Source organism: Engystomops pustulosus, chromosome 4, assembly GCF_040894005.1.
Source record: "Engystomops pustulosus chromosome 4, aEngPut4.maternal, whole genome shotgun sequence".
In the NCBI taxonomy this organism is placed as follows: domain Eukaryota; kingdom Metazoa; phylum Chordata; class Amphibia; order Anura; family Leptodactylidae; genus Engystomops; species Engystomops pustulosus.
The window spans coordinates 90,386,468-90,411,191 of record NC_092414.1 but is presented as its reverse complement, the minus strand read 5'-3'; the positions used below and the strand labels follow the sequence as shown (position 1 = coordinate 90,411,191).

The 24,724-nt window shown below is 42.1% G+C and overlaps 1 protein-coding gene across 1 annotated transcript in view; it reads right to left on the bottom strand.

The window, feature by feature from the left end:
• KCNMB4 (potassium calcium-activated channel subfamily M regulatory beta subunit 4) overlaps window positions 1-22,152 on the bottom strand; it is a 58,740-nt gene extending 36,588 nt beyond the window's left edge. The window contains exon 1 of the mRNA XM_072146711.1: window positions 21,649-22,152. Coding sequence (XP_072002812.1) covers window positions 21,649-21,984 — 336 coding nt within the window. The 5' untranslated portion in view covers window positions 21,985-22,152. The remainder of the gene's footprint in view (window positions 1-21,648) is intronic.
• Between the last annotated feature and the right edge of the window lie 2,572 nt (window positions 22,153-24,724).

The window sequence follows — 24,724 nt, the reverse complement described above, 5'->3', positions numbered from 1 at the left end:
AAATTTTTACTAATAAATGTATAACTCCTAGGCATATATATAGTGTTAAGAGACATCTATTAATACAAGGAAAAAGTTACAGCTCCTGTTTTCTGTGCTTAAAAGGGTTTTCCCACAAATTCAAGTTAGGCCATATCCACGGGATAAGGGTCTAATTTGAATTCTCAGGAAAACCCCTTTAGGGCGCATTCACACATTTTTTATGCGTTTTTGACGTATCCAAAGGCTTCACGTGCTGAAGTAACACTGTGTTTTAGCATATGCAATGGAAACGCAGTGTTACTTCAACATATGATCAAGGTTGAAGCCTTTGGAATCCGTAAAAAACGCAACGCATCGTGTGAATGCACCCTCAAATAGCAAGTATCTATTAAACGAGTGGTGCACAACATTTTTGTGACCTGTTCTCCTGGGCAAACCACAGCAAAAACTGTTGTATACAGTGGACAAAAATATGGAGAGACCATAATGCAAAAACAGAAAAAAGGGTCTAGGGCCAATATGCACAGGCACTTGAGATAGGGCAGTGTGCTAGACATTGTTTCAGGGGTTAACACACATTCCCAGTTTTTCTATAGTCATCGTTTCCACATAAACCACATGGACAGGGAGTAGGTAGCTACAAGCTGATTAGCTCTGCTGACTACGGCAGATTCCACAGCAAAATTTTCACAACAACCTAATCCTTATATATTTTACTGTAGACTAACAGATTTTTAGTGCAGATTCAATCCAGCAAGCCCATAACATTTTATTTATCACTTTACACAGATCTATTGTGGCTTATTTTTTGTGTAACAGTTTGTAATTCCTAGCATCAGAATTTAATATTCTGTGCAATGTACTGGGAAGCTGGAAAAAATGCAGTTGCTCAATTGCCCTATGGCTTTTTTATAGGTTTCTCTTAGGGTCATTACACAGTTTTTCAGTCATTTCATTCAGTTATTTTGAGCCAAAACCAGGGGAGGGGAACGCACAGAACAGGTGCAACTCCCTACAGAGGTAAGGTATTATGGAAAGGCTTGCACCTGTTCTCTGTGTTTGACCACTCCTGGTTTTGGTTAAAAATAACTGAAGCAAAAAGTTGAAGACCTAGAAGAACTGGCCCTATCCTTGTAAAAAGTATAAAGATTTATGGTTCTCATCAATGTCCCATAAGTTACATAACAAGTTTTAAGACTACTGCACTACAAAATATGATGGCATTATATAAATAATAAATATCAATAATTACTACTTACTACCAATTCTGACTTTTAATATTATGTTATTTAATATAACTTTTTTTTTCAGTAAATGCTTAAAACCTGTCATTAGAGGTTAATGTATAGGTGATATTGTAGTGTCTAGGAATAAGTAGATTACCTCCAAAACCTTACATTCTGCAGGCAAGTCACCTTACTCGGCACAATCCATTATTGATTGTCAAGTTTTTAATATAGTGTTTCTAATCCCCCTACAGTGCATGAGTCAGCCACTTGTAATTAAAAACTAAAACACAACTCTTATTAAATCCCATTTTTTTCTTTTTGGCTTTGTTTCAGGATCAATGTTCCTTTTTGAACTTTTCCAAAAAGATTTAAATTAGTAACATCATGTTGTTGCTGAAGTACGGCTGGCACTTTTATTGATTGACAGCGCCATAAACTGAGAATGCAGAGAGCAATAGTGCAATTACCAGTGGAGGCTTCAATTATCTTTTCCTGACCAATCATCCTGATAAGCTGACCACTAAGCAGATCAATAACTTAACTATCTGGACACGATATCACCTTTTACAGACCATTATGCTGAACTAACCATATATGCGTATAATAAAATATCTCCAGAAGTTTAAACCAGTGTTTTTATTAAAGAGGACCTGTCACCCAAATTTTCGGCACCTAGTGCTTGAACAAACACTGCAGTGTTAGAAGGATAGCGTTGCAGAAAATTTGGGTGACAGGTCCTCTTTAAACTATATACTGGATAAAGCAATATGTTGCTCTAAAGACTTTACTAAAATCTGATGGAACACATATATCATACTGTTAAATACATTATTTAAAAAATTACCACATTGTTGATTACATTTATTACATCATTTCTTTACATTCTGAACAGAAGGGGCTGCCTATCTTTTGTACAGCTGGAGCGTCAGTAACTGGTCTGTTAATATAACTTCGGGTTACCGTACCGAGAATCTCAGTTCAATTTTACTGCATGAGATCCAACAAGAACACTGCAACTAATACCTTTATATCAGTGTCACCACCTTACTAGAGATGAGCGAACATACTCGTCCGAGCTTGATGCTCGTTCGAGCATTAGCGTACTCGAAACTGCTCGTTGCTCGGACAAATACTTCGCCCGCTCGAGAAAATGGCAGCTCCCGCAGTTTTGCTTTTTGGCGGCCAGAAACAGAGCCAATCACAAGCCAGGAGACTCTGCACTCCACCCAGCATGACGTGGTACCCTTACACGTCGATAGATGTGGTTGGCTGGCCAGATCAGGTGACCCTGGGATAGACTAGCCGCTGCCCGCGCTGCTCGGATCATTCTGTGTCTGGATGCCGCTAGGGAGAGAGCTGCTGCTGGTCAGGGTTAGCGTTAGTGTGCAGGTAGATTACTGTTAGGCAGAACCCAAGAACCCAACAGCCCTTCTTAGGGCTACAATAACGTTATACTTTTTTTTTGTTTGTTTGCTTGTGGCTGGGCTTGCTGGCACTAGTAGTGCAGCTAGTACCATATTGTGAGGAATTTGCAGGGGGACTTGCTACCGTTGTGTTTAGCTCTTAGTGACACACATATCCACCTCAAACACCAAAGTGGGAAAATTTATTAGGGGTTTGATTTCAATTAGGCACAGTCTGCCATTTCCTTTTTATTTTACGTTTATTTTTTCATAACTCAGCGTCATCTCATCAGTGTGCTTTCATACTTGGCTAGAAAATAGCCAAAGGAGAATCCAAACGGCTTACTTACGCCTACAATAGCGTTATATATATTTTATTTCTGGTTGATCTGCTGGTGGCTGTCCTTGCTGCAGTGCATATACTAGCCAATTGTGAGGAATTTGGAGTGAGACTTGCGACCGCTGTGTTTAGCGCTTAGTGACGCACATATCCATCGCAAAGACCGAAGTGGGATAATTTATTAGGGGTTGGATTTCAATTAGGCACAGTCTGCCATTTCCTTTTTATTTTACGTTTATTTTTTCATAACTCAGCGTCATCTCATCAGTGTGCTTTCATACTTGGCTAGAAAATAGCCAAAGGAGAATCCAAACGGCTTACTTACGCCTACAATAGCGTTATATATATTTTATTTCTGGTTGATCTGCTGGTGGCTGTCCTTGCTGCAGTGCATATACTAGCCAATTGTGAGGAATTTGGAGTGAGACTTGCGACCGCTGTGTTTAGCGCTTAGTGACGCACATATCCATCGCAAAGACCGAAGTGGGATAATTTATTAGGGGTTGGATTTCAATTAGGCACAGTCTGCCATTTACTTTTAATTTTACGTTTATTTTTTCATAACTCAGCGTCATCTCATCAGTGTGCTTTCATACTTGGCTAGAAAATAGCCAAAGGAGAATCCAAACGGCTTACTTACGCCTACAATAGCGTTATATATATTTTATTTCTGGTTGATCTGCTGGTGGCTGTCCTTGCTGCAGTGCATATACTAGCCAATTGTGAGGAATTTGGAGTGAGACTTGCGACCGCTGTGTTTAGCGCTTAGTGACGCACATATCCATCGCAAAGACCGAAGTGGGATAATTTATTAGGGGTTGGATATCAATTAGGCACAGTCTGCCATTTACTTTTTATTTTACGTTTATTTTTTCATAACTCAGCGTCATCTCATCTGGCATAGCAGTGTGCTTTCATAGTTGGCTAGAAAATAGCCATAGCAATAGGATAGCATCGTTTGGTTTTAAAAACTAAAAAACACAAAAAAAAAAAAAAAAACACAAAAAAAAGTAAAAAAAAAATTAAAGTTATAACTTTCATTTTCAAAATGTTTAACCCGAGGGCTAGGGGTAGAGGACGAGGGCGGGGACGTGGGCGTCCAACTACTGCAGGGGTCAGAGGCCGTTGTCCTGGGTGGGGTGAGACACCACCTGCTGATGAGGGAGCAGGGGAACGCCACAGAGCTACACTCCCTAGGTTCATGTCTGAAGTTACTGGGACTCGTGGTAGAGCACTGTTGAGGCCAGAACAGTGCGAACAGGTGATGTCGTGGATTGCCGACAATGCTTCGAGCAATTTGTCCACCAGTCAGTCTTCCACGCAGTCCACCCATGTCACCGAAATCGGCACTCCTCCAGCTCCTGCACCTCAGCCTCCTCCCCCCCAGTCTGCCCCCTCCCAGGAAAATTTGGCATTTGAACCGGCATACTCTGAGGAACTGTTTTCTGGACCCTTCCCACAGTCACAAACCACTTGTCGGGTTGCTGCTGAGCAATTTTCCGATGCCCAGGTTTTCCACCAGTCGCAGTCTGTGGGTGATGATGACCTTCTTGACGTAGTGGCAGAAGTGTGTAAAGAGGTGTCCGACGATGAGGAGACACGGTTGTCAGACAGTGGTGAAGTTGTTGTCAGGGCAGGAAGTCCGAGGGGGGAGCAGACTGAGGGATCGGAGGATGATGAGGTGACAGACCCAAGCTGGGTTGAGAGGCCGGGTGAACACAGTGCTTCTGAGACGGAGGAGAGTCCTATAGCAGAACAGGTTGGAAGAGGCAGTGGTGGGGCCAGACGGAGAGGCAGGGCCAGAGCAGGTGCATCAGCGCCAAATGTGTCACGTAGTGAAGCTCCCGTGGCGAGGGCTCCCGCGGCGAGGGCTAGATTTTCAGAAGTCTGGAGGTTCTTTAAGGAAACACCGGATGACCGACGGACTGTGGTGTGCAACCTTTGCCAAACCAGGATCAGCAGGGGTTCCACCACTACTAGCTTAACTACCACCAGTATGCGCAGGCATATGAATGCTAAACACCCGAATCAGTGGCACCAAGCCCGTTCACCTCCGGCCGTGCACACCACTGCTCCTTCCCCTGTGTCAGTTGATAGTCAGCCCCCTGCCCAGGACCCTGGCACAAAAACCCCATCGTTGCCTCCACGATCCTCCACAGCATCCACCAGCGTTCAGCTCTCCATACCCCAGACGCTGGAGCGGAAAAGAAAATATAGTGCAACCCACCCGCACGCCCAAGCCCTTAATGTCCACATCTCCAGATTGCTTAGCCTGGAGATGCTGCCCTATAGGCTAGTAGAGACCGAGGCCTTTCGCAACCTCATGGCGGCGGCCGCCCCTCGGTATTCGGTCCCCAGCCGCCACTACTTTTCCCGATGTGCCGTCCCAGCCCTGCACCAGCATGTGTCAGACAACATCATCCGTGCCCTGACCAACGCCGTTTCTGACAAGGTCCACCTGACCACGGACACGTGGACGAGTGCTGCCGGGCAGGGCCACTATATATTGCTGACGGCACATTGGGTTAACTTGGTGGAGGCTGGGACCGAGTCTGACCCTGGGGCTGGTCATATACTGCCGACGCCGAGGATTGCGGGGCCTACCTCGGTCCAGGTCTCAAAGGCCTACTATGCCTCCTCCTCCTCCCACCCCTCCTCCACCTCCTCCTCCGAACTACCATCCGTGGGCATGGCGCCATCAGTCGCTAGCTCTAGGCACAGCAGCAGTGCCGTCGCTAAGCGACAGCAGGCGGTGCTCAAACTGCTGAGCCTAGGCGATAAAAGGCACAACGCCCAAGAACTATTACAGGGCATCACGGCGCAGACTAATCTGTGGCTGGCACCGCTGAACCTGAAGCCAGGCATGGTTGTGTGTGACAACGGCCGTAACCTGGTGGCGGCTCTGCAACTCGGCAGACTGACACATGTGCCATGCCTGGCCCATGTGTTAAATCTGATAGTTCAGCGTTTCCTCAAGACATACCCCAATCTGTCAGATTTGCTCACGAAGGTGCGCCGCATCTGTGCGCATTTCAGGAAGTCCAGCACAGATGCTGCCACTCTCAGGGCAGCGCAGCGCCGCCTCCAACTGCCCGCTCACCGACTGTTGTGCGACGTGCCCACGAGGTGGAATTCAACATTAACCATGTTATCCAGAGTTTACCAGCAGCGCAGAGCGATTGTAGACTGCCAGATGTCAACTTCCACCAGAACTGGTAGTCAGGTCAGTCAGCTTCCTCAAGTCTACAATGAGGAGTGGACGTGGATGTCTGATATCTGTCAGGTGCTGAGTAACTTTGAGGAGTCAACACAGATGGTCAGTGGTGATGCCGCCATCATCAGCCTCACCATCCCGCTGCTTGGCCTGTTGAAAAACTCTCTGGTCAGCATGAAGTCGGAAGCTTTGCGCTCGTCACAAGAGACGGGGGAAGAAGATTCCCTTGTTGATAGCCAAAGCACCCTTAGGTCTGTTTCTCAGCACATATCGGAGGAGGTGGAGGAGGATGAGGAGGAAGAGGAGGAGAATGTTGGCGAGACAGAAGAGGGGACCATTGTTCAGTCCTTCACTGTTCAGCGTGTATGGGCAGAAGAAGAGGAGTTGGAGGAGGAGGAAATGGACAGTCAGGCCAGTGAGGGGAGTGAATTCTTGCGCGTTGGGACTCTGGCGCATATGGCAGATTTCATGCTAGGCTGCCTATCCCGTGACCCTCGCGTTCAAAGAATTTATTCCAGCACCGATTACTGGGTATTCACTCTCCTGGACCCACGGTACAAGCAAAATCTTTCCACTCTCATCCCTGGAGAGGAAAGGAGTGTGAGAATGCATGAATACCAGCAGGCCCTGGTGCACAAGCTGAAACAGTATTTCCCTTCTGACAGCGCTAGCGGCAGAGTGCGTAGTTCTGCGGGACAAGTAGCGAGGGAGAGTAGGCGAGCAGGCAGCTTGTCCAGCACTGGCAAGGGTACGCTTTACAAGGCTTTTGCCAGCTTTATGTCACCCCAGCAAGACACTGTCACCTGTCCCCAGTCTCGGCAGAGTAGGGCTGATCTTTACAGAAAGATGGTGAGGGAGTACGTAGCTGACCATACCATCGTCCTAAATGATCACACAGCTCCCTACAACTACTGGGTTTCAAAGCTGGACATGTGGCACGAACTGGCGCTGTACGCCTTGGAGGTTCTTGCCTGCCCTGCCGCTAGCGTCTTGTCCGAGCGGGTTTTCAGTGCAGCTGGTGGCATCATCACCGATAAGCGTACACGCCTGTCGACTGACAGCGCTGACAGGCTGACACTTATTAAGATGAATAAAGCCTGGATTTCTCATGATTTCCAATCTCCACCAGGTGAAGGAAGCTCAACCTGAATAATTTATGCACTCCTCCTCCTCCTCCTCATTTTCCTCCTTCTCCTCCTCTTTGTACACTAAAGCAGAGGAAACTGGCTATTTTTTGACAGGGCCCACTGGCTCTAGCTATAGTACTTTATGCATTTAATTTTTCTGGAGGGCCACCTACCCGGTCCTCTGTTTTAAACAATTTTTGGGAGTGCCACATACAGGCACTCAATCTATTCAATTTTTCTGGAGGGCCACCTACCTGCTCCTCTGGTTTGAAAACTTTTTTGGACTGCCACATACAGGCACTCAATCTATTCCATTTTTCTGGAGGGCCACCTACCTGCTCCTCTGGTTTGAAAACTTTTTTGGACTGCCACATACAGGCACTCAATCTATTTCATTTTTCTGGAGGGCCACCTACCTGCTCCTCTGGTTTGAAAACTTTTTTGGACTGCCACATACAGGCACTCAATCTATTTCATTTTTCTGGAGGGCCACCTACCTGCTCCTCTGGTTTGAAAACTTTTTTGGACTGCCACATACAGCCACTATCCAAATTAAATTGTCTCCATAGCAGCCTCCACACGTTGTCTCCATTGCTACCTCCAAAAGTCGTCCATATAGCTGCCTCCATACATCGTCCCCTTATCAAACGAGGTGTGTCAGGCACAAATTTGGGTTGTTTTCATGGATTCCACATCAAAGTTGTTAACTTTGTCGCCACCCTGCTGTGTAATCCACAAAATATACTGGCAAACTTTTATCATGTACCGATATTATTTGAGCGCTTCTTGCTCACCTCCTTTGGTTCCTCTCTGCCACCCATTGGTTTGAAGCCTGAGTCCATTTAGGGTATGTTGCCATGACACTCTCTAGCCTGCTGCCGCTGCCTCTGCATGCCGTCCCCTATAGTGTCAGGGTCAATTATTGGATGTTTTAGATGCTATCTAGCTTCATTCTGTCACTCTGTCATGGCCATGCTGTTGCCCATAATTTTGGCATAATGGTACGTTTAAGCAGCCTCAGAGGCATCCATGCATGCTGCCCCTGCTGTTTCCTGTCCATTTCCGTGGTGTTTCCATCCTTTTCTGAGGTTCCCAGGTGTTTGGCCAAGCTTCCCTGTGCAGAGCCTTGGTCCCCTTGAAAAATGCTCGAGTCTCCCATTGACTTCAATGGGGCTCGTTATTCGAGACGAGCACTCGAGCATCGGGAAAAGTTCGTCTCGAATAACGAGTACCCGAGCATTTTAGTGCTCGCTCATCTCTACACCTTACCCTCTATACAAAGAATATATACAATGTAAATTCGGGGGGAAAAATTTCACAAGTTAAATGTATAAATGCATATTAAAGCTATAGTTACCGTACCTAAATAACTTTAGAATACACTTAACAGAACATGCCAAACAGAGCACAGCATAAACGAGGACTATAGATGGATTGACATCTGTTTTCCTATGTTATCAATCTTTGTATGCTCTTACATCTAATAAAAAGGTCTTGGAGAAAAGAAGTTGAAGAATCAGAGAGGTATTCTTCTGAGTTAACAAAATGCTAAGGGCAGAGGCACATGTTTTCTGAATGGACAGCACACTCCAGTACTAAATGTAATAGATTTTATGGGATCAATGACCACAGCTGTTGGAGCACCCCTCTTACACACTCCAGTTGGAGCCAGCATAACGTAGGTCCGTAGGTGACATAACAATATGCTATGACATAGGTCATAACATATTGGTATTCTGGATTCACTGCAGACGATTATCTGATTTATTCTAAGGAAATAAAAAAATCATCGGGATAATATATGAATCGGCTCCTTGCGAGATTTCTATATCTGTCTTTGGAGCTCTGCTGCCTCTAGATTCTTTAAAGTGGCTTTTGACCCTTCATAAAGCTGTTGGCAGTGTTATTTTGCGATCAGGGATTCTGTGGACAGACTGCCTGGGGAACTGGATTTAATTTGCCAAAACTAAACAGAAAGTCCAATTGTGAAAACTTGGCTATGCAAGTCTAATGAATGTGGTGCAAGCAGGGTCTATGTCAAAGTGCATTTTCCTATGTTTATTTGGCGCAATGAAAAGTCGCAAAACAGGAATTGCACCATAACTGCGTCAAAACCCCGCCACACATAGACAAAATGATACATCAACCCCACAAAGTCTAGATGTAAAGTCATTAATAAAAGGTCAGAAATAGAATTTTAGTTGTAAAGACAAAAAAAAGAAGAACCTGATACAGCTTGGTAAAAAATTGCCCCCAAAATTAAAACCACTTTAATAGTGAGTTTGAAATGGCACTTTATTTAAAGAGGACCTCTCACTGCTGTCACCATGCCCAACTCTTCAAATCCTTTAATAGGCATTATTCCACTTATTTTAGAATTTCTAGAATTTTCACTCTACCCCCCACCATTCCACAGTAACAAATGTCATTTTCAGATCTATACTGTCAGATGGTCAGAGATTGTCTTTCTGCTGCATCCCAGGACCACCTCTCTCTGACAGTGGGGGGTCTAATTAACATAGATCTATTTTTACCCAATATGCTATTTTTGCTCTCTTCTCTCAAATGGGGTCATGGGCTGGAGCAGACAGCCTACACCGCCCATCTAACAGTAGGGATCCAGAAATAATGCCATTTTACCACCAGTCGATGGTAAAGGTCCAATGTAATCGATTGGAGGCAAAAGGTGCCCTATAAATTCTGCCTGCCTGCTCATTGCAACAGATAAAGAGCATATAGTTTCTCTTTACAGTGTACTGATGATTTCATTTGACAAAGCTTTACTGACCATTATGTTACCCCTTTCTTTCACCCAAATCTGTAGATAATTCAATGGAAAGTTGCCAGAGAATCCTGCTTTATATGCAAATTGGTACTTTCATGTAATAATTTAGTTCTACTTTGAGACATTGTCTTGGGAATATATATGTTTTTATAGTTTCATAAATACAGTGTGATCTGGCAGGAAAGCAGAGTACACAGCATTTTGTGTTAATGATAAGCAGTTTCGTAACACTGAGGTATCATTTTATTGCTGGTTACAGTTTATGGATGCATGCACCACAAAGCTTTTCATTTATATACAGTAATATAAATTAATTAGATAAAGGGTATATCCTTGGAATATTGTGATCCTAAGCTGAAAAGGTCGAAGAAATAGGCAGAGAAAGAAATTGGGAGAAAGCGCTCATAGGGTAATATTGAAGCGTGACTGATGTACAAGTGAAATATTGTAGTCAGCTCACCTGGTGTAGTTGTGCACAACTTAAGGCACAACTCTTGTATGCATTTAAATCAGGGGGTTTCCGGGATTGCAGCCTAAGTCTTGGACTTCGAGTCTGGGGTGCCAGACCAGCTTGAGTATAACAGGCAAATTAGAGAGATAGACGGGCACACACCAATGAATAGACCATAAGGTAAATATAGTTAAATAGCCAAGGACTAATATAAAAAAAAATACTAAAATACTAAAAATATATATATAATATATATATATACACAGTATATATATATATATATATATATATATATATATATATGTGTGTGTGTGTGTGTGAAAATATAAATATATGGATGTACGAAACTTTATCAGTAAAAGCATTAAACAATATTAAAAAATACTAAAAAATATATAACGGTATAAATTCATAGTCATATTGGTATTCGTGTTGGTCAATAAATATGTACACAAGAGAGAAGAGATATTTTCATAATTCCGTAACTCATAAAGCCTCCTAGATGCAGGGCTATTAATCATATAAAATTCTAAGAATGTCCTAAGTACATATATATATAAATACGAATATATGCATAAATAGTGGCTTGCAGAATCCTAACAATAGTGTGTAATAAAAACTGTTAAGGGGGAGCTGGTGGGTAAGGGCATGTGACTTCTGGTTTTAGTCCCACATGTGTCCAGGAGACTAACTCGGACACCACGTACAGCCCATGCATTGCCTATGCATGCGCAGTGAGGTGGAGGATCCAAAAAGATGTTTTCCTCCATAGGAGTGTCGTTCAGTGTCGTATTTAAGACAGCTGTGATGTGAGTAAACGCAGGCTCCGTCAAAGATGGCATATAATATATAATATACAAGGCTGTACGCGGCGTTCGTCTTAGTCTCCTGTTCTTGTAATAGGTGAAAGTCCCAGCAGTCGGACCTTATCTGCTCAGCCTGTTAATCCTATGGATAGGGGTTACTGTCCTAACTTGGTACAACCCCTTTATTTGACTATTATTTTTTTTCTAATTATAAAAGCAGGTTTAAATTAAATTTTAACTGAAATCCCAATTTTGGCTGAAACAAATCTTGCACAAATCACTTTAGATTTGGACTAAATGTTTGCAGAAATAAGTAGTGTGAACAGGCCTAGATTTCCGCCAGCATACTGGTATACTGGAATACATTACACAAATTGGAAGACTGTCTAATCTGTAGCTTAGTAGATCTGGGCCAATAATATTTTTTCTGTATTTCTGGACATTCAGCATGTGAACGGGCATCAAAGTGACTGGCAATAAATATATAAATAAATGGTTTGTGTTCTGTAAATAAAAAACTTCTGTTCCTGGAAGTGACATTTTATAAATGTAAAGTCTGGTGCTTAAGCCAGGGAATGACTGGAAGAAGACGAAGAGTTTGTGCTTTGTGCCAAATGGAGACAATCTAACGTACACTGTGCAGCAGACTATGTGCGTCCTTATTCACCTATCTGTCAGCAGCCGCTGTGAAGTCCAATGTTGGTTTAGTGACTGCTCTACCAACATCTGACCTCCTGGTATTATGCTGAAATCATTTCTATGATATATGGGGCATTTACTGATGTATTGATTGTCACTGGAGAATAATAAAGTATGTCATCACATCGTCATTTATAAAATATGCCCTTCCATGGCCAAGCAGGCAAAGATGGTATGTTAAAGTACGGACAAATAATGATATCCATTATCAAAATTTCATCACAATGTATGAAAAGGCAATTACTGTATTATATATAGAAAGCTAAGTATTTTTATATTAACATCAATTTTTATTTCTGCTCCTCTGTGTGATGAAAGCTGCCAGGTCAGTCACCATAAAGACCTTGTATGTGAAGCTCCCCCACTTCTCTGCTGCTACCGAAGAGTAAAAGTAAAGTAAGAAGAGAAAGTAAAAGGTTAGAGACACAATATGGGGAAAATTATAGGGGGAGTTAAGGGGAAATCAGATATGATAATTTTGTTAAAAAAACACTGCATATGTTGAGAATTCCAAAAATACAATGAGGTGGTATGACAATGGTAAAAAAACAAAACAAACAATATGCTTTTTATTGCAGGACTAAGGTCACCCATGCCACTTATATTACAGTTTAGCTTCCTTAGTTGCAGCTAACCAGCAGTGATTTTCAGTAGTATGGAATTCTGCAAAAAAAAGTCCCCCACCGGCACTAAGTATTGAAGATTTCAATCCGCAGTAAGTTAATTGTTGCTATGGATTCCAGATGTGGAATTCAGCGTTTGGAATGCCAACCGCAGCATCAAAATTGCAAATTTAAAAGGAATCCATCAAAAAGATTTACTTTTCCAAATTAACTGCTATGTTACGTAGGGCTATCACACGGAAGGCTATGCCACCAAGACTTTTGTCTTTATTTTCCAGCTGCTTCTTCCACTCCAAAACTTCACTTTAGATATATGCACATGAGGCTGAAGTGCTTTAGCGGACATTAGCAGAGCACCTCAGGGCTCCAGCTTTACAGTAGTAACAACGTCCTGTGCTATAGTACCTTTTCCTCTCTTTCCCCTTCAGCTATATTACTCCTGGGTACAACAAGATATGGAGCCAGAGCCACGAGTAATGCTCCCCAAACTTTAGTACTTCAGCCTCATTTGACTCTTCCTAAAGTAAGCATGGATGGCATACTCTGGCATAGTTAGTTCAGGTAGGTATATCATGGTGACAGACTTTCTTTAAACCTTAGCAGATACCAGATGCGTGTGGCTGAGTTCTATTGCAGGCAGAATCTTTGCAGAAAGTCACTGATTTACTCTCTGTGTATCAGCTGCTAAAAAAAGCTGATCTGTAGGATTGCTGGAAGTTGTTCCTCAATTGATCAGATACTGAATGAGAACTTGTCAGCGTGATTTGGGACAATAAACCAATCGCAGTGAAGCCCAATTTCACTTCTCACAATACGAGAGGAGGCACCGACATGCCATCTGCTGATGTGCGCCCAATGTGCCTCATTAAACTCACATCCATGAAAGCATAAATTTTTTTTATTGCAGCCATTCATAGCTTATATACAGGTCAATTTGGGACCCTAAATCACAGGTCCATACAGACATGTAGGTGATTAAGCGTCCCAGCTCTTGAAGAGCTATTTTATGGATATTGATAGATTATAATTTCTTAAAGGGAATCAACCACATACATTAAGTGGATTTAACTGTAGCATACTTACACGCTGGCATGTGCCTCCTGATACAGGATCCATTCTTCATTTAGCTGTTAATAGTTTATTTTTCATGAAAAGAAACTTAATGTATGCAAATAAGTTACAGGGGCTCCTGCGTAAATCAGAGAAGCTCCTACTAGCTCATGCTAATGTCACAGGTGCTCTGGCAGGTGAAGGGATGGAGAAGGCGGGTATAAGCACCAAAGGAAGTTGTGAATAATAAGCTGCAGGTGTAGCTAGAACAGGCTTCTGTGTTCACAGGAGTCCCTTCGGCTCATTTGCATATTTATAATATTATGTATAAGAAAGTATTAAAAATATTTAAAAAAAATTTTACAAAATAATTCATTTTATCAAATTTTTTTTTTTATATTTAATACTTTCTTATACATAATATTAGAATTACTTTCATTTTCTGTATATACTTAAGAACTAATCATTGGGATATTAGTGCCAATCTTTTAATATATTCCAGGCAACTATCAGTTTTATACTAAATGTTATAATCATAACCAATTTTTAATTGAGTATATATCTACTGTTATCATATCTGTGGACCAGGTCCGCTGTGTAGCAGATCTACTGCTGATAGAGATCCACATCTCTGGTTTCTTTTGCCTCTATTATATTGAAGTGGCACATGACAATGTGCGAGTATGCTTGGGTTAGAACCACTATCCAAGTGCTTCCTTTAAAAGCATGGTCCTCATTCATATTTTATTGCTTTAGTTGATAACTATATTTCACTCTGTCTTATTTTATTTGTATATGAACCCTTTGATCTGTAAAGTGCTGCAAAATATGATATTGCTCCATAGATAAAGATTTATTATTACACATAGTTTAACAATATTTTTTGCCAAGAAAACCACCCTGGTTAGGGCTGAGATGCAATACCATAACAGCCCACATACAAAAGTGGCACTATTTCTAGAAATAGCAACTTTTTCCGATATCAAACAACCACCCTTACTGATCTGACATTATCAGATTGTGGGAACTAACAACTAACAAACATCTATTTTGTTGGCAGCAATTCATAACCCAATTCATGTAGTTTGGCGTTGACAACTCCGGATGAATGTACGGGTGCGTTATCATGTTGAAACAGCACCTTCTTTTTCACCAAATGGGGCCGTGTCTCCTTCAATTTTTTGTGGAAGTGGTCCAATAACTCACTGTAGTATTGTCCAGTCATCTTTCTTCCTTTTTCTAAAAAATCCATGAGAATGACTCTGTCCGCATCCCAAAAAATCATCACCATGATCTTTCCAGTCAATGGGACCGTCTTTGCCTTCTTTGGAGCAGATTCACCAGGAGAAATCCATTGTTTTGATTGTTGCTTGGTTTCTGGTGTGTAATGATGAATACAGGTTCCATCAATGGTGACGAAACAACTCCTTCTGATCTCTCTTAAATTGCTCCAAATACTCGTTCAAAGTTAACAGCCGCATCCGCTTGTTGTCCACATTGAGCAATCGCGGCACCCATCGGGCCAACAAAATTCATCACCAACTTATCAAGTAAAATTGCTGTTCCGGTCGACACACCTACGGCCTCTGGTACTTCGCGCTCTATCGTTTGTCGATCAGCGTGTATCATGTCGTGAACTTTTTGAATGATTTCCTCTGTAACCACGTCTGGTAGGCGTCCTGTTCGCTCCTTACCAAAAATGTTTGCCCACGTTTAAATTCGTTGAACCAATATCTAACTGTGGTCATATATGGCGAAGTGTCCCCATAAACAGCGTCCAACTTTGCTTTTATCTCCATTTTTTCCCATCCAAAAACAAAAAGCGAATTACCGAACGATACTGCTCTTTTTCCATCTTAGCGAAAATCATGAAACACGTCTTACTCAAATGGCTGCCAAATCCAAACTAACCCATCAATCAGTCTGCAATTTGTTTTGCCGACTTCCCTCAGGAACGCCCTCTGTCGTCAAACAAGGGTACTTATTGAACCGGCCTCGTATATGTACAGGTATATATATATGTTATATTGCTACTTCTTGCCTGTAGGTGTATTATAAGGCCCCAGTCATCCATCACCCTCTGTACTTAATTATGTCCAGAAAGAAGTTTCATACTGCACCAATGAGAAATGCAGCAAACCCAGTGCAGCACTCACAATACACAATCTATATCATGTTTTCTGGCCATAATTAGAAAGTGCATGAGACTGTGTCTTTTGTTGGAGGCATTTTTTTGTGATAACATTTTCTTGCTTTAATTAGAACTTGTTGGGCTGTGACTATCTTATGTCACACATGCCCCAGGCAACTATTGAAGAAAAATGTAATTATAAAATACACAGTGATCTACTGTACATCAATAAAGTATGTAATGAAGGCTAGTCTGCTTTATTTAGGTGTTATTTATAGACTTTCAATTAGGATGTCTATTAGTTGCCTTCTTAAAGAGCTAAACTGCACCCTTTAAAAGTCAAGTTGAGGAACATTAAATATATGTGGAGGTTTTTAACTCCTCAAACATCAGTTCTAAATCACAGTTGGTCACACGACACATTGCTGACCTGCAAAAGAGATCATTTGAGTAAGAGAGAACTATGGAATAAGCGTCACCTAAAAGGAAATCTGCTATTAAAATCAATGGTAAACTAGGGACACTTACGCATAGATCCAGGCACTGTGAATGTGGTAATCTTTTTATATTTGTTATCCATGGCCTTCATCCTTCTAAAATCAACTTCCTAATGAGCCAGATGGACTCTGGGAGGCGTTACAAAAGCCTCTCCATTTTGTAACTTCACAGGCAGTTACACTGCAGAGGAGCACTTCCCCCCTCCCACTGTGTGAGATAACAGCAAGCAGAGGGAAGGGAGAGGTGGCTCATTAGCATAATTTTAAAAGTTGATTTAAGAAGGATGTAGGCCATGGATAACAAAAATAAGAAGATTACCACATTCACAGGGCCTGGATCTATTAGTAAGTGTTCCTGGTTTATTGGTAGTAGCATTTATTTATGTTATGGTATAAAAGAGACGGAAGAGAGAGAAGGGAAGAGTGGTGACTGAATCTTTTGGTATCAAAGAAGTTCCCTATGTCAGGATTCACACAGAGCATATTGCTGCGTTTGTCATGGTGCTTTGCATGGCACCTTTAAGACCTTTCCTTTAGATAAAAAAAATACTGAAAGATAGTCTAAAAATCTATAGGAAATTATTGAATTATTTGATTGTTGTAGCATTTCTACAGGTCTAGGTATTCTTTATTTCTACAATCCCATCATATTCTGAAGTTCTTTCTAAAGTACAAACACTGTGGCACATGTGCATATAGTCATACAAGACAATAGGAGTGACAGCCCTGCTCGTAAGAGCTTACAATCTTTGAAGACCAAAGGGTGACACAGGAGAAACTAGAGCTTGTGCAATGGTTCAACCATTCCTTACAAAGAATCAGAATAAATAGATAAAATAATGAAATAAATATATAAATAAATAAGGCTGCTGCATGAACCAGTCAACAGCTGCCATCTTGTATGCAACGTCCAAAGTAAATAGGACTGCAGAGTAGCCAGTAAATTAGTATCTTACAGACTGTAGTACACAGGGTTGACTAGTGAAAGGAGAGTTGAAGTTTCACGCAGTTAGGGAATGTGATAGGTCTGCCTGAAGATGAGTTTTACTATCACGTTAGAAGTACTACTACGTTGGTAGTTGGGCATTAGCCTAGGTAAAGCATTCCAGAGAATTGGTGCAGCATAGGAGAAGTCCTAGAGATGTGAGTGGAAGGTTTTAATTAAAGAAGAGAATAATCTAAGATAACAGTTAAATGGAAGAGCACGGGTTGGGTGCCAGACTGAGATGAGAAAGGAGAGATAAGGATGTGCAGCATTATGCAGAGCTTTGTGGATTAGGGTGATTACTTCAAACTGTATTTGGAAGGAGACCGACAACCACTGCAGTGACTGGCACAGAGGCATCAGAGTAGAGTCTGGACTGAAGATATTACTACAGATTACCATAGTAGCGAATTACAGTAGTCAAGATGAGAGCGAATAAGTGTGTCAATTAGGGTTTTAAAGGTTTCCATTGCAGGAAACAGGTCAAGGAATATAAAATGAACCTTTGTAATGCAAATGATGCCCCCCCCCCCTTCTCTTACCACATCAAAAAAGCAGCAATAATACTTAATATGGACAATTCTGTCCAGTTTCTAATGCATACAAAATGTCTTTGGACTTATCGCTGGAGTAAATCCACAACCATTACACAACATCTGCCGTTATCCTTAACTGCTCCAGCACTTTCACTTGTTTCTAATAGAAGAAAACTATGGAAGTGTTAGCTGGGAGCCCTTCAAGCACTTTCCTCAATTACTGCATGTCATTCAATGTATCAAGTATAAAACATGATATTTGCGAACTATATAAACATGTAACATAAACAACAAGAAAGAACCTAATCTGTATTGTGTCATGAGCACAGGTGACACATCTTATAAAGAGTAATGTAGTGTGACTAATGTGTGGCTCCATCATACTGTACAGGATCTCCTCTGCAGCAACATACTCTTCCGCTGTGATCTGTAAAAACATTTTAAAGTCCCTTGTTCAGATGTAACTAACAAATCCCATCACCTAGGCAACCAGCTATATCTCACAATGGCAACAATTAACCCTTACTGTCTATCCACCATGTGTATGCTGAAATCCTTAGGACACAACATTAGGGTACAACTATTGTACTAACTCGATTACCCGCCTAAGTGACCTATGAATACACTGTGTGCATATCATGGAATAGTGTAACATTATGGAATTGGTGATAGTGAGTAGAATGAAACAGCAGCACAGAATCTGGCACACTGGGAAGAAACAAATACATTATTTACATGTTACTTAACCTCATCATGTTGGGTATAGTGCCAGCAATTCAATGCTACCCAGTCCATTTAAAACACTGCAGTGCTACTGCAAACTACGAATGGCGGCACATATACTAGTGTGCTGTATACTAGTAAAAGCTTTCTGCACCCATGCAGGATGGTATCTTTAGACAATGGGAATTTAGCAGTACTGGCCCCTATAGGGACACGGGTCACCATTTGGAACTGTCAGTTTTTTTAGTAATTGATTGACATATCCACTATTATTCACAGTATTTTGCATAGAACTGATAAAGGTACATGTATATAACATAACTGATATAAGGTATATTCTGACATTTATGTGTTCCTTTTACAACATAATGAAATTGTATATCAATCTGTTAACCATAAGAATGATAACAATGGTTATTTCACTTTTAGCTAGAGAAATACAGAAAAAGGTTAATATGATGATGGATATGGCGCACTTTCATTCTCCACAGTATGGCAAGTGCCACATATTGTATCAAATTACTGATTGACTCTAACAAAATATACTGTAATAATGGATGTGACTTCAAAGATAGCTAAACATAAAGTGTTATATATAGAATACAATCCAAAATTGACATAGTAAGACTTTAGAAGCCATTTACACTATTTAATGATGCATTTGTTCATGATCAATAATTTTCATTCATCTCAAAAGAAAAAAAAAATAATAATTTTTGACCCAAACTGACCATCTGGTTCCTAAGATTTGCCTTTAGCAAAAGTATTATGGGACCCCTAGCAAAAGCAAGAGGGGCAGGGCATGTAGAGTAACAGAATGAGTGTGACATAGAGGTCATGTAGGATAAACATGGAGTTCATGGGGGATGAAAGGAACACATGGGACATATACATGTGTTGTATGCCCTGGAAATATAGAGGCGTAAGCAAGACACGAAACATAGAGTGTGGAAATATAGGCATAGGATATATAAGGCATAATTGAAGGGATATTAAACGTAAAGGATGGGTGCCATGGTGAAGGAAGAATAAGGTATATGGTAAATATAGATGGTATATAAAAACATACAAATAGTGGCATTACATACAGAATGAGTTACTTACACATACAAACAGGACAGGAACTTAAAGTGTGAATGAGGCACAATGACATATAGGGAGTATAGAAGACACTAGGAAAGGAAAGATACAAAGTGAAGAAGATGAATATGTGACACAAAAGGCTTATAGGCTTGTAGACATATAGTCAGGAGAGGAGGCAGAATCGATATGGGATATATACAGGCAGTCCCCGGGTTACATACAAGATAGGGTCTGGAGGTTTGTTCTTAAGTTGAATTTGTATGTAAGTCGAAACTGTATATTTTATAATGGAAGTTCTAGACAATTTTTTTTCTTTTGCCCCAGTGACATTTGGAGTTTCAAAATTTTTGGTGTAATTGGACCAAGAATTATGAATAAAGCTTCATTACAGACACCTTACAGCTGATCATTGCAGTCTGGGACTATAGTAAAGCATCCAGAGAGATTCACCAGAGGTCACATGGGGCAGAGGGGTCCGTCTGTAACTATGGGTTGTCTGTAAGTCGGGTGTCCTTAAGTAGGGGACCGCCTGTAAAGGGAAAATAAGTCAGACAGCCTGGCATTAGAGATATATGGTGTGGGTAGAAGGAATATGGGACACATAGGCACACAGCCTGGCATTAGAGATATATGACGTGTAGAAGCGAGAAGGGTCATATGCTTTTGAGATATATGGAGTGTGTAGAAGGAATATAGGGCATATAGGCACATAGCCTGGCATTAGAAATAAATGAAGAGAGTAAAAGTAATATGGGACATAAAGGCACAGCCTGGCATTATAGTTCTATAGAGTAAATGGTGGAAATATGGAACATATAGGCAGCAAACACAGTATTAGAGATATATGGAATGAGTTAAAAACATATGGGACTAATAGGATTATGGGGCATATAGGCACACAGCCTGGCATTAGTGCTATATGGAGTGTGTAGAAGGAATATGGGGCATATAGGCACACAGTCTGGCATTAGTGCTATATGGAGTGTGTAGAAGGAATATGGGGCATATAGGCACACAGCCTGGCATTAGTGCTATATGGAGTGTGTAGAAGGAATATGGGGCATATAGGCACACAGCCTGGCATTAGTGCTATATGGAGTGTGTAGAAGGAATATGGGGCATATAGGCACACAGCCTGGCATTAGTGCTATATGGAGTGTGTAGAAGGAATATGGGGCATATAGGCACACAGCCTGGCATTAGTGCTATATGGAGTGTGTAGAAGGAATATGGGGCATATAGGCACACAGCCTGGCATTAGTGCTATATGGAGTGTGTAGAAGGAATATGGGGCATATAGGCACACAGTCTGGCATTAGTGCTATATGGAGTGTGTAGAAGGAATATGGGGCATATAGGCACACAGCCTGGCATTAGTGCTATATGGAGTGTGTAGAAGGAATATGGGGCATATAGGCACACAGCCTGGCATTAGTGCTATATGGAGTGTGTAGAAGGAATATGGGGCATATAGGCACACAGCCTGGCATTAGTGCTATATGGAGTGTGTAGAAGGAATATGGGGCATATAGGCACACAGCCTGGCATTAGTGCTATATGGAGTGTGTAGAAGGAATATGAGGCATATAGGCACACAGCCTGGCATTAGTGCTATATGGAGTGTGTAGAAGGAATATGAGGCATATAGGCACACAGCCTGGCATTAGTGCTATATGGAGTGCATGGAAGGAATATGAGGCATATAGGCACACAGCCTGGCATTAGTGCTATATGGAGTGCATGGAAGGAATATGAGGCATATAGGCACACAGCCTGGCATTAGTGCTATATGGAGTGCATGGAAGGAATATGAGGCATATAGGCACACAGCCTGGCATTACAGCTATAGAAGGAGTATAGGACGTACTGAGATAATAATTTACCCTTCCTAACATTAGAGCTGCCAGATAGTAGCAGAAGGACGTATAGAGATAAAGGAGGGCACACACCCTGCCTCTAGCAGTGGGCACAGTACAGGTGATACCTTGGGGTTGCTGATGAGCTGCTGCTCGTCCTCATGGAGCAGTGCCCTGGAGTTGGACTCGGAGTTGTTGACGTAGATCTGCAGGCAGGGGTACAGGGATGTGCCCTTACAGTCGCTCCCGCAGGTGAACGTACACTCGAACGTTTCCCCGATCTGCTGCACTGACAGCACGGTGCAGTTGGCCGTCTTGCCCTGGAGGTCCTGTAGCGCCGGGTTCAGCCAGCAGAAGCCCAGGATGAAGAGAGAGACCACCCCGGAGATGATGAGGAATAAGCCCAGGCGGATGCTCTTGTCCTCGGCTTCCGAGTATTCATAAGCCACCCTGAACTTGGCCATGGCGCCCGCCGTGTGTCCTCCTCCTCAGCAGCAGCAGAGCGCGGCTCCCGGCACACACAGGGGACAAGGAGCAACTCAGGGACATGCCGCCTCCACTTCTCCCTCACAGCGTGGAAATCAGGCTGCTCCAGTCTCCTGCCGCCCACCCCCGACTGAGAGGGAGGTCCCGACTGCCCCGAGCCAATGGCGCCAGCCACCTGTCACTGTACAGGTAAATCACTAGTGTATGAGGAATTATTCACATGGGACATAAAACCTTTTAGTAACAATCACCACATGTGCATTATTAGATTATATTATAGATTATTACACATGTGCAGTGCTTCCTTCACTGTGCTCCTCACCTCTGTGCAGGGGGTCGTCATACTACTACTTCTCTGTGGTGAGCATTGATAATATTACATGGTTGGGGGCTGACACCCCCACAGAGCCCCAGGCTTGTGATGCCATTGGTCCATTTAAGTGAATGGGCTGGAGCTGCGGTACCAAACACAATAGTTATACTACATATGGCATTAAGGATTGTACTGGTCCAAATACTGCAGACTCTTCAAGCTGACTGGTGAGACTGCCGAGTCCCTCTTAGTCGCCAAGATAACCAAAATATAGGTCATCAATATCTGTGTCCTATGAATCCACTTAAATTTGCATATATCAAATTAGACGGTTGTTGAATTTCTTTGAAAAAAAAACCAGTTGATGGTACTGGTGGCATCAAACTACGGCTACATTCACACGGCTGTATGGGGGACGAATATACGACCGATATACGTCCCCCATAGACGGCAATGGGCGCACGGCGACGTATGTAAGCAATATGGTGCCGCACACGTGTGGCACCATACCATTCCGTAGCCGGGGAAAAGATAGGACATGTCCAATCTTTCCCCATAATACGGCGGCGGGTGCTATACATCGCTATGGAGAGTGGCGGGGGTGAGCAGCGATACGGTACGGCGGGCACAATGTCGTGTGAATGTAGCTCTTCCCCAACAGCTGGTAGCAAGGCCGCATTCACAAGACCATAGGGAGACGTATGTACGCCCACAAGTTTGCGGCTGTACATACATCCCCCATAGTACATACGTCCACCATACGTCCCCGGTACATATGTCCCCCCGTCCTTACAGTGGAGGGCTAGGATGTATCCTCTGTGAGCTCCTACAGTCAGAAACATGATCTTGTTCCATCCCCATTCGGGGAGGAGGAGTGAGTGTCAGTGACAGCCATGATGTTCAAGGTGTTTCCACCAGTGATGTCACTGTCCTTATATGGACATCTAAGTCACTGGGGACTTCTTAGCCAGGGACTTTGCATCCTTCCCCATAGGCTTGAATGGCCTCCGCTGTGCGTATACGTCGCTCATCAGGAGGAAGCAAGATACACAGCTTTCTACGTCTTTCCATACTGTGTTTCCCACAGTATACAACATTTTCTGTGCAGACGGAGGCAAAAGTCTCATATCTTCATGTTAATATAGTGTATTGCTACGTACATGATGCTCATTTTCATAAAGATAACGCAATGATTTAATATATACATAGTGAATAAAGACTTTAGATATAAAAATTAGCTTAGTAGTCAACATTTGACAATTATTTCCAGGGACACTCTGCTCCAGGACATGAGCCTATGAACGTCACTTGATATGCAGACATATAGTGCTGTACCCCACGGCATATTCTGGCTGTTGGAAAGTAATGTAATTTTATGTTATTTACAGTACACAAAATAAGCAGATAATTAATAGTCAGGACAGAGCAAGATAAGCAATTACCAACCCAAATTGGGCAACTTACTGCTGCAGTGGTGCTGTGTGAACAGTCACTGATTAAGACCAGCTAGGACTGTACAGCACAATAGCCCAGTACTGACTGCTGCCTAATAGTGGCTCAGCAGTCCCTAATGCCTACAAGAGAGCAGCTGCATGGAAAGCAAATTCCCTGCAGCTACTCTCTATCTGCACCCTTGTATGCATAGGGTGTTCCCTGTATACCAGTGCAGTCGGTATGATTTTTCCTATTGCCTCAAGGAATAGTACAACCTTTCAATAATTTCATATGGTTATATGTTTACTTACAAGTTTACTTTACAAGATGTAATCTGCAAAGAGTTTGTATGTTCTCTCCGTGTTTGTGTGGGTTTCCTCCGGGTCCTACGGATTTCTTCCACACTCCAAAACATACTGGTAGGTTGTTTAGATTGTGAGCCCCATTGTGGACAGGGACCGATTTGGCAAGCTCTGTGCAGCGCTGCGTAATCTGTGTGCTCTATATAAATAAAGGAATTATTGTTATTACACATTGAATTTTATCATGTATGTTAAGTTTCTGCAGTCTGCCATACCATATCTGGGCAAAAGGCTTAAACGTTGTACATCTTTTTGTTTTAGGCATGGATAAGCTTGTGTTGGAATGGAAAAATTCCTTGTGATTGAGTTCACTTTCACAGACCAGTTTTTTTCTCACTATTTTTTATTTGTAACCAAATCACATAAAATCATTATACTTTAGATTCTATTATACTTTTTCCCTGTTTATATTCCACTTCTACATTTAGCTTTTAAAGGGAATCTGGCATCAGTTTTGACTATTTACTGCAGACACTATAGTATACTATACTAAGTATTGTCCCTGAAGAGCTGTGAAACCATAATTCTATGTGTGTGGCAGCAGGACTGTAAAAAAAATTAGAATTTATATTCCTGGATTTTATCTGGACTTGGAACAATGTGAGGGGA